At 51.0% G+C, this 10,069-nt stretch overlaps 1 protein-coding gene across 1 annotated transcript; it reads left to right on the top strand.

The window, feature by feature from the left end:
* Positions 1 to 1,445: 1,445 nt before the first annotated feature.
* PDGFB (platelet-derived growth factor beta polypeptide) lies at positions 1,446 to 9,269 on the top strand (the record flags this gene model as incomplete). Its single annotated transcript, XM_010082364.1, has 6 exons — positions 1,446 to 1,598; positions 4,606 to 4,689; positions 5,191 to 5,396; positions 7,111 to 7,252; positions 7,661 to 7,830; positions 9,064 to 9,269. Coding segments are annotated over 5 exons (722 nt in total), but the record flags the coding sequence as incomplete, so codon positions are not given.
* Between the last annotated feature and the right edge of the window lie 800 nt (positions 9,270 to 10,069).

Raw genomic sequence — 10,069 nt, 5'->3', positions numbered from 1 at the left:
GCTAGTGTTCTCTGCTCTGCAGCTATCCCAGGATGTTTCTGCCCCATGATTTGGGCTGCAGCAGCCTTCAAGCCACCGTGTCCTAGTTTAAGTTACAGTATTAGAGGGTGGGCTAGGAGGGCTGAGGAGTGAGCACTCCTATTGCCACGTTAGTAGAGGTGAAGGCAGGGTGGCCAAGGGACTGGCACATGTGGGATGGTGCCAGGTTCAAGCAGTCGTGCAAAAGTGGCTGCAGGATTGGGCTAAGGCCCTCAGGTTTAAAAGCCAACGTTTAACCACCTGCGTGGTGGTTTCCCTCGACTCCAAGCGAAAGGGAAATGTTCTGTACTGAACACAGGAAGGGAGGGAATAGCTGTGCACTGGGAGGACCACACACATGCCACCAACTGCCCGTAAAAACCCACATGGAAATCCCTGTGTTTCACAAGAACGCGAGCCAAGCTCTCCTCTCAGTTACAGGGGCATGTGTAGGGCTGTGGCTCAGACGGCATCCAGCACCCAACTGAAAGAGCAGCTTTTCTGCATGAGTAGCCCTGAATGAAGAGAGCTAGGAGCTAAGCAAACACTTTGGCCAGCACTTTCCTCCATCTCTTTTTCTAGTCTTTCGGAAGTATGTTTTAATCAGTGCTTGCTTTCCCACACCTCTCCTTTGTAGTCTTGTTAAGTGGTGTCACCGGGGGCCATTCAAGCCTGGTGCCAGAGTAAAATTCCCAAGAGATTGGTGGCATTGCACCTGCCTGCACAAACCCTGAATCTGGCCCATCGTCTGATGTCTATAACATGGTTACTTAAAGTTTTTTGGCACTGGCATGCAATGACATCCAAACCATGTGTTTCTTCATCCAAATCAGCTCCTCAGCCCACCTCCCCAAAGAGCCTTTCATGTCTTCCCTGCAGCGTTTGTGGTTTCACTGTGGGCTCATGCCGGAGCAGCCCCAGCTGCGAAGGTCAATCTTCCTCTCCAACCTCCACCTTTTTTTTTTTAGTATGCAAATGGTGTATATTATTGGGCCACTGTGGTTTGAAAACACACGCGCACGCACACGCACATCCACACGATATCTGACAAAGCCCGTGAGGGAGTTTCATAACAGTGGGAAATATTGGGAAGGTTTTATCTGATAGCGTAAGGGAAGTCTGTTAAAACGCATTTACTGCAGGCGAATGAGAGGCCACCTGGAGAAGTCATACAGCACCGGAGAAGGAAGCCTTGCTGGCTGCTTGCATAGCATTCGGGGCTCTGCTGTGCAGCCCAGGCTTTTTTTTTTTTTTTTTTGCTTTTTCAGTCTCCCGACCCCTTTGTGAGAGGCAGCAAGAGGGGCTCTCTTGCTTTTGCTCAAGTTTCAGGTCTGTGCCTTCATGAGGGCATGTCTTTGCATTTTGCTGGTTCTGTTGTGGCTCCTCTGTGTTCCTTCAACTCCCCCCACTCCCGCTCTGTGATGCAGGATTTGCAGATCACACCTCTAATGCTTGTTTCTCTTTTTTTTTTGTCTTCTGGCAGGGGGACCCCATACCTGAAGGCATTTATGAGATTTTGGGAGGCAGCTCAGTGCGCTCCATCAGCGACCTCCAGCGTGCCCTGCGGATAGACTCCGTAGGTAAATCTCCTCTTCACCAAACACTCCTCTATTTTTTCTTAACTCTTTGGGGGGGGAGAGAGGGGATATTCTGTTTTCAAGCAGGCACACTATCAACAGACCTCACTGTTAATATAGGAACCATTCAGGACCCAAAACCTGGCTATTGACACACCTAGCCCCCCTGAAACCTGTGGGAGTTAGGCAACTAGATACCTTTTCAGATCTCCTCCTAACTGCCTGGTCTATCGAGGGACACTGGCTTCCAAAAATGATAAGAGATGGGTAAGGTGAGCACAAAGAACTGAGGTCAGCACATTTCACCCTGAGAGATGCACAGGTGGCAGGACTTAAATTGGCTAAGGATCAGTTTAGGAGGTGGAGAAATGGGAAGTGGAAATAGGGTGATAGAGGAGGAAAGGGCTGAGTGGGTTCTCAGGTTTAGCATTCACAAAAGGCCCCGGGCTCCCAGAGGCTCTTAAGACAGGGGCAGCAGAGCACGTGTCCATGGGTGAGATACGGGACAGGGGCTAAGTGAGGGTAGCATCACTTCACCTCCTGCCTGTAGATAAGAGCTCCGGGGACCACAGTGCCTCGGGGTCACTTGGCCAGGGCTGAACACAGCCAGCAGCAGGAGCAGCGAGGCGTGGAGGGGTCGGCACGTGTGGGAATTGGAGCACGCGCCACGGCGGCTGGGCTGGCCCAGGAATTTATTTATAAACGGTCTCTTCAGAGCAAATTCCTTTCTATTCTAACCCTGCTCCCACCCGTCGTCCCCTGGCCCCCCCGGCTTGCCTTCTCTCTCGTGTTTTGTCTGTTTAGAGCTTTGTAATCCTTGCCGAGACACTATCTACGGGGGAACAGAATTTCCTGCTTTTGTTTCCTATGCCAGTCCAACCACTGGCGCAGTCTCAAAAGCATTCCCGCTGCCTTTCAAAACGGCCCTGGAGGGGCAGGGGGGGGAAAGTGAGGGGGAGGGCACCAGCTGCGTTCAGCTATTGTTTGCCTTAGAAAGAGGCGATGAGGCTCCCTACCACCGCCAGGGCCGCTCCCTGCCCTCACCAGTTCCCTCCTCCTTGTCCACGAACCACACAATGGGGCAACTTCCAAAATTAGCTGTGCTGGATTGTCCCAGGCTGGTCCCCCCACCCCAACCCTCTTCAGTGCTGACCTGGGGTGTAGGACAACCTAGGGGAGGGAGGGACCCAGTTTTCAATAGGAGTTTTGTTTTGAGTCAACAGTTGTTGCTATTTTTTGCCCCCCCTCTCCTCTCATCAACTCAACCTCTGCACAAAAGGCAGCCCCCACCCTCATTTGATAAAGTGCCAGGCGGCACAGGAGGGAGGGGTGGGGAAGGAGCCACTGAGAAGATGCGTGCAGTCTGTCATGTCGTGGTGTCTAAGGAACAGATACATCTCTAATTGCAGTTACTAACCACCCTCACGGTTAAGAAATAAAATTGGCTTCTCTTGTTGGCTTGAAAAGCCCAGGAGTATGGGAGAAGGCTGCAGAGCTTTGAGTCACTGATTTTACTTCAGGTCCCAGATGGGAAAGGCTGGTCAGGGAAACAGAAAATGGTGCTGTGAAGCTGTCTCCACTGACTGCACAGGGAGCCAGGATTAGGCAGCTCTGGGAGGCAGATGAGCTGAGATATGTAGACGCAACAACAGAGGTGTGTAGAGTGGCGGTCATCTGCCTTGACTGTGGCTGCCCGCAAAGCAAGCATGAATATCTAAGCCAGTCATCCAGACACCCTCTGTAGCCCCTGGAGAATTACCTGCCCTTCTAGAGCATCTTGGGTGTATGCCTCAGGATGAGATGAACAGTGTCCTAAAATGTATCATACCTCTCCAGCCGCTTTAAAGGCTGTCTGTCCACCTCATGTATAGATGTTGACTGCACAGGCACATGATTCCTACCTTGTAAATACAGCCTCAGTGCACCCATCCCAAATCCTTCAGCAATTGCTTCAGAGCTGAGTGGAGAGCAACGTCCCTGCTCTCTGTTGTAAGAGATCTGCGCTAGAGCAGGACTAAGGAAGAAGGATGGGACATGATAGGTATGGAAAGTCTGCTCCGCCGTACATCTGATAAACAGAGATCTTCCACTGGCCCCAAATTCCCTTTAAGAAAATTGCTCCCTTGATGCTGACGTCCATTCAGCTTCCTTCAGCTGCTAAAGCAGGTCAGAGAAGGAAAGAGCTGTGGCTGGGTGGGAGCTATCTCTGAGCGTGGCCATTGTCCAGAGCTCAGGAGGGGCTGCGTGTTGGAGTGCTCCGTGGGGATTATGGGCATTTCTCTATTCAGCGCTTCCTATGGGAAAAAGCAGTGGGGTGGGAGGGAACTGCTCAGGGCTGGACTGAATGCTATCTGCCTTCCTCTCCCATTGCAGACTGAACTACCACCAGATCCTGCAGCTTACCTTAGACTAGGATAGGGGAATAGCCATTTCAACTTTATTTTTCTGTTCTTCTGTCATAAAACTGACTCTAACCTAGAGTGGCTGCGGTAGATTGTGAGAGAGAAAGCAAGCACCCCACCTTGCACGCATCATCCCCTTCACCTCCCCCCTCACACCCTGACTCTCCCAGTCCCAAGCCATCCCAGCAAAGTACCTCGTTATATACCAGACTTTCTGCTGGTCCTGTCTGGTCTTTGATCCTCCTTGCTGTATCCTGATCTCAACCGGCAGATCTGAATCCCTCTGCTACACATCTCTGACACCAGAAAGCCCTGCTGTAGACCTTGTCATTCCTGAGCTGGAGTTTTCCTCTCCCAGACCTGACTGGGGTCCCTCTTTCACGATAGGCTTGTTGCTTTGAGCTGCCTAGTCTGAGCCAAAAGCAAACCTAGAGTCTCTGTGCCGCAGCACAGCTGTGACCTGGGTGCTGGATTTACACCTAGCGTGACATACTGGGGCTGTGGCTTATCCCACGTCTCTACATTTTGCCTGATGAGCAGAGGGCAAGTGTCTACCATCTTCTCCTGCTTCTACATGGTCCTATTAGGTCACGTCTTTCCCTTTGCAGAGGAGGGTAACTCGAGCCTGGACCTGAATGCAACTCAGCCCGGTCAAAACCCCGTGGCCCTGTCTCGAGAGCGCCGAAGCCTAGGTGAGTGGGGGGTGTTGCACCTTATGATTGTTGGAGTGCTCACCTGATAAGCTGTGGGTGTGTGCAGATGCATGTCTGAGATACATCTGTGGAGGTAGAGGTTATAGTGGGCATGGATGTGTAAAGAGATGAGAAGGAGGGTCTGGGCCTCACGTAGGAGCTGGGTGTTACACTGCAGGAGGGCAGGAGAGGGAGTCCAGAGCTCTGCAAGCTGCTCTGCTTTAAATTCCCCTGGTGCTGATTTGCTCTAAAGAAATGTCATCTCCTGCCTAGGACTGCCGCTGCAGTGAGAAGCATCTTTTTACTGGGGGCTCCTCCATAGGGTGCGACTCTGTCCAGGGAGGGAGCTAAAGGGGTGGGAAAAAGAAAAAAAACATGTGTATGTGTGTGCATGTGTGAAAGCCATGTGGGGTCATTCTCTTCCAGTAGAAGTGTCTGCAGTGGGTTGATAACAGCTGCAAAGCCCATTTCATCCCACCTTCTTCTCTTGGCCCTCCATAGATGCTCTGGCAGCAGCAGAACCAGCTGTCCTCGCAGAGTGCAAAACGCGGGCAGTGGTCTTTGAAATCTCCCGCAACATGGTGGACAGCACTAATGCCAATTTCGTGGTGTGGCCGCCCTGCGTGGAGGTGCAGCACTGCTCCGGGTGTTGCAACAACCGCAACGTGCAGTGTCGTCCCACGCAGATTCGTGTCCGGCATGTCCAGGTAAGGGAGACGCCTCCCACTGCTCCCTCCTCCCACAGCCCACCGCCATCCCTACCCCCCAAAACCAAAACCACAGAGGGTCTCAGGTGCGAGGCTCACACATCTGTCTGCTCCCTCCCAGCCCCTCTGCAGTCACATTTTCTGCATTAGCCATGAAGTGCTGCAGCCTCTGGTGCCGGGTGACGTCCGTGCCAGCTGCTGGGAGGGCTGGTGCTGTCCAGCAGCTGGGGACTGTCACCACAGCAGAGCTACAGGGCACTGTCCCCAGCTGCAGCTCTGCACCATGTCTATTTCTGTGGCTGGAGGTGGCCTTGTCTTCTGTGTTGGAGCAGAAGAAACAGCATGCTTTCATGGCGGGAACTGGTTTTGATGCAAAAAGAGGAGGGCTTGCAGTGTCAGTGCTACATCCCCCCACTGCTGCTGCATCTTCTTCCCAAGACATGCACTGGAGCAGCTTCTCCTCCTTCTCAGGCCCACTGTTACCTCCTGACCTGCTCCAGCAGCAAGCAAACACCCGACAGCTAACCTCTTGCTCTGATCCTACCCTCCTCACAGCTACCAGTGATCTCCTCACAGCTTCCTCCCAGACAGCTTGTTTAAAAATAATACTCATCTCGTACTAACCCTCTGCCTGAGCCATCAGAGACTCCCCCAGGCAGGTGGCAGAGGTTGGCCGGGAGAGTTTGTATTCACACAGTCCTTTTCATCAGGAAATTCCTTTCTCAGAAAAGCCAGGCTCAATGAGGGAAAAATGGGGGGGAACAGGAGTTGTTTTTTGTGGAAAAAACAAGTAAGAGGTCAAAAGCCAGCCTGAAAAAGTGACCTGGAAATGGTTTCTTTGAGGACAGAGGTCTCTCTATTGTTTGGCTGGAAGTGTTTGTCTAGCAGGCAGCGTGTGGTCTGAAGCGTGTGGAGTGGGCTTTCAAGGAAAGATAAACAGCCTGGCTGCCTTGGCGCTGGCTGAAGGATGCTGCTGGGGGCAGTGGGTCTAGAGGAATTCAGTCCCAGATGCGCGGCAGAGCGAGTATTTATAGCTTGTGGAGCACTTCAGGGACCGCAGTCTTGTTAGATAAGCTGAGTAGGGTCAGGCCTGGCCGCTCCTGAAGTGGGAGGACCCCCTAGAAAGCTCGTGCCCTGTGGTGGGATGTGGAGCAGTGAGTCTTCCCTCTGAGTCAGCAGTGCTGGAGAGTCCGAGGGAATTTCCAAAGCACCGCCTTTCCCGTGAAACACGGAGCTGAGGGCTTCAGCCCTGTGAGTTATTAAAGAGCTCGAGACAAATTCAGACAGGCCTCAGCAGAGCTGGTGAAGCTGCATTTGCTTGCATCAGGCCTGAGTTTTTCTCCTTTTGCCCTTCCTGTAGGATCCTGTGGGAATTAATTCTGGTTGCTCCCAGGTCTCCACCATCACAGCTGTCAGAAACAGGCTAGCGTGTTCTTCATGTCCCATGTTTCTGTCTGTGATCAACCTGTCATCCTGCTTAAGCAGCAGCAATAGGAACGGGGAAAACAGCAAGTCACATCCAAACTTGCCTGGTCTAGGTCTGCCCTGCTGGTGTGTGCAGAATTACCACCCCTGAATTTGAACTGTGCTCTATAAACTGCCTTCTGACCCTTTAGGAAGAAAGCCAGTACTGAAGAGTACTGACACTGATTATTTTTACAGAGCAGGTGCTAGAGCTGTATTTATCTTCTGTGTGCCTTTCTCTTCCCAATAGGTGAACAAGATCGAATTTGTCCAGAGGAAGCCAAAATTCAAAAAAGTCATTGTGCCTTTGGAGGACCATGTGCAGTGTCGGTGTGAAGCGGTGTCCCGTCAGCCCCCCAGGAGCAGCCGGCCAGGGTCACGCGAACAGAGGCGTAAGGATCTTGGCATTAGTAGAGTGGAGGGAAGTGTGAGAAGAGAGGCTGGGGAGAGAGGAAAGAGCCCTCCACCGGTTTAAATCTGCTTAGCTGCAATGAATCCCATGGGCCATCGCTGGTTCATACCAGCTCAGTGACCTTTCCCAGGGTGTCTGCCTGCCAGCAAAGGGCAGAAACCAAGGGGAATGAAGGAGGGGAAGGTGAGAGGTGAGGGGAAAGGCATAATGGGAAAAGGGAGAGGGCAGAGGCTGTGGAGGACAGAGGACAAGGGACAGAAGAACAGAAGGAGGAGATCTTGTGGCCCTCCTGTTGCAGAGCTCTTTGTTGATAGTGTGTGTGGAAAGATATTTCAACATGAGCCAGCTGCCCCTTGCTGTACAGACACTCTCCCCTCTCTTTTGGCAGGCTTATCACCATCGTTCACCACAGCCGCTGTCTCACAGAGGCAGCGAGTGCGCCGGCCGCCAGTGCAAAAGAGGAAACATAAGAAGTACAAGCATGTCAACGATAAGAAAGTGCTGAAAGAAATCCTCGTAGCATAGAAGTGCTGGCAAAGGAGAGAGAGCACAAGGCAGGTAACAGCAAATTGCTCTTTCAGTCCGGAAAAATGCTCTCCCAGGACACGCTTCTGCCCAAACACTTTGGTTGCTTCCCACAGCACCAGCTGTTCATTCAGTGTGGGGCTACTGCAGGGCCTGGGTGTGATAAAACCAGGGCTGAAGGAGGGGGAAGGACTAGGCTGGAACCCAAGGCATGCATCCTGTTTGTGGCTTTATGGCTCTTCGCAGAAGTGGATGGAGAGCAACCATACTTGCTCTCAAGCCCTGCCCCCTCCTTTCCCTGCCTCCCTTACAGGCAGAGAGCGAGCATGACTTCTCTCTACACCTAAATCCCCTTGGGGTCCATGTAATTCATCTCTTCTGTGGAGCAACTTCTGTTCTCCTTTCTCTATTGATTTTCTGTTGAAAGCAGAGAATTAATGTTGCTCTGGGGATCCCTTCTTTTATTTCATTAGTTGAGTTGGCAGAAAGACTGAAAAGAAAAGAAGCAAGATTTTTAGTTCGTCTCTCTCCTAGTGGGAAGCCTGCGTGCATAAGAAAGGTCACACCAGGGGAAAGGAGAACTGGAATCTCTGGCAAGAGATCTGGACTTTGTCAGTCCAGGGTCTGATTCTTCTCTCCCTGACTTGTGTAAACAGAGTAATTCCCTCGTCATCAGAAGAATTTTCACTGGCACAAGGGAAAGGAGAATAAGGCCCCGTTCCCCATGAGAGAGGGAAAGGTGCAGAAAAGAAAGAGTAGCCAGGGTGCGGACCTGAGGGGCTGAATTTAGAGAGAGGCGGCGCAGCCTAACAGGGAAATCCCTGGCCCGTGACTCAGCAGTTCCAGCTCTGCTGCAGCCCCTTGAATGAGCCTGGGCCGCTCACTTCACATTCACTTCCCCTTGCCTCCAGAGAGGGGGACGACTGTCTTCCATCAGGTGACGTTTCAGGAGATGGAGATGAGGGGCACCAGGCAGTGTCTTGGGATTGGTATTCCCACGCTTAGCACTACAAGGGCTCTGGTTATCCCAGGATTCTTCTGGCCAGCCCAAGGTTCCCAGGGTAGGAATTATGCAAACCCATGCAAATCTCAGCTCTGTCTTGAGCTGTCCAGGGGAAAAAATAAAGAAAGTCAAAAGCCCTCCTGGGCTTCTAATCTGGCACTTCAGCACAAACATTTCCAGAGGAGAAAACAGGAGAGAAGGGGAGTTGCAGAGGGAGAGGGTTACGTATTCTAATGCCATGTCTGTTTTTGTTTCACTTCTAGGTTTATTTAATATATTTGCTGTATTGCCCCCATGGGGTCCTTGGAGTGATAACTTTTCCTCTTTGTCCATCTGCCTCGACGTCTGATTCAGACGGCAATTGGTGCTTCCCTTTCCATCAGTGGACCTTCTCCCACCAAAGCCTCTCCCTTCTTTCATTTACTAGCATAATTTTAAAGTTTTACACACACAAAAAAAAAGGACAAACATGACCTTATATATATATATATGAGAAGAGAACAAAGTACAAATAAAACCATGGACCCCAACAGCCACAACATGCGATGAGGACAGGACAATGCCTTCCCTGCTCCAGAGGACAGGATGGAAAATGTGAAAAGGAAAGTGGGTCCAATTTCTTCTGAGAGGAGGAGAAAACAAAATGGACAGAGGGCAGAAGAGGAATATTCTCCCTTCCCTTCATGTTTCTGGTAGTCCTGGGGGGCCTGGCTGAGATCAACACTTGCACTGGACCTACATTTTGAGAACAGGCATATCTCAGATTGCAAGCGGCGACCGATGATGGAAAATGCACTAAGGACTTTTATCGCCCTACCTGGACATATATATCTATTTTTAACATGCGTGTGTGTGTATTTTATTTTAAAATTGAAAAACCAAAACCACTAAGATATACAACATCTCGGGGAACAGAACAACAAAAAAAACCCCAACAAAACAAAGAGGCCAAATGCATTCCCCCCCCTCCCTTTCCCCTCCTGCTCCTGGTGCTGACTGGAAGGTGTTTGGATCGCAGGGAAGAAGCAGACGGTGGCAGAATTGTCTCCACGCCCCCGGCCCCTGCCAAGGGGAACCGTCTTTGCACATGCTGGTGGAGAATTCAACTTTCCAGGCTTGGACTCAAATTATTTTTTAAATTTGCTCTGTATGTATGCGCGTGTATATGTGTGTGTGTATGTGTGTATATATATATATATACGTGTGCGTGCATGTGTGTGTATGTGTATTTATACATACATATATGAATATATATATATATATATATGT

The sequence above is a fragment of the Pterocles gutturalis genome, unplaced genomic scaffold (genome assembly GCF_000699245.1).
Source record: "Pterocles gutturalis isolate BGI_N339 unplaced genomic scaffold, ASM69924v1 scaffold27734, whole genome shotgun sequence".
In the NCBI taxonomy this organism is placed as follows: Eukaryota; Metazoa; Chordata; class Aves; order Pterocliformes; family Pteroclidae; genus Pterocles; species Pterocles gutturalis.
Note: the sequence above shows the minus strand (reverse complement) of the source record. Positions and strands in the feature narration are given on the sequence as shown.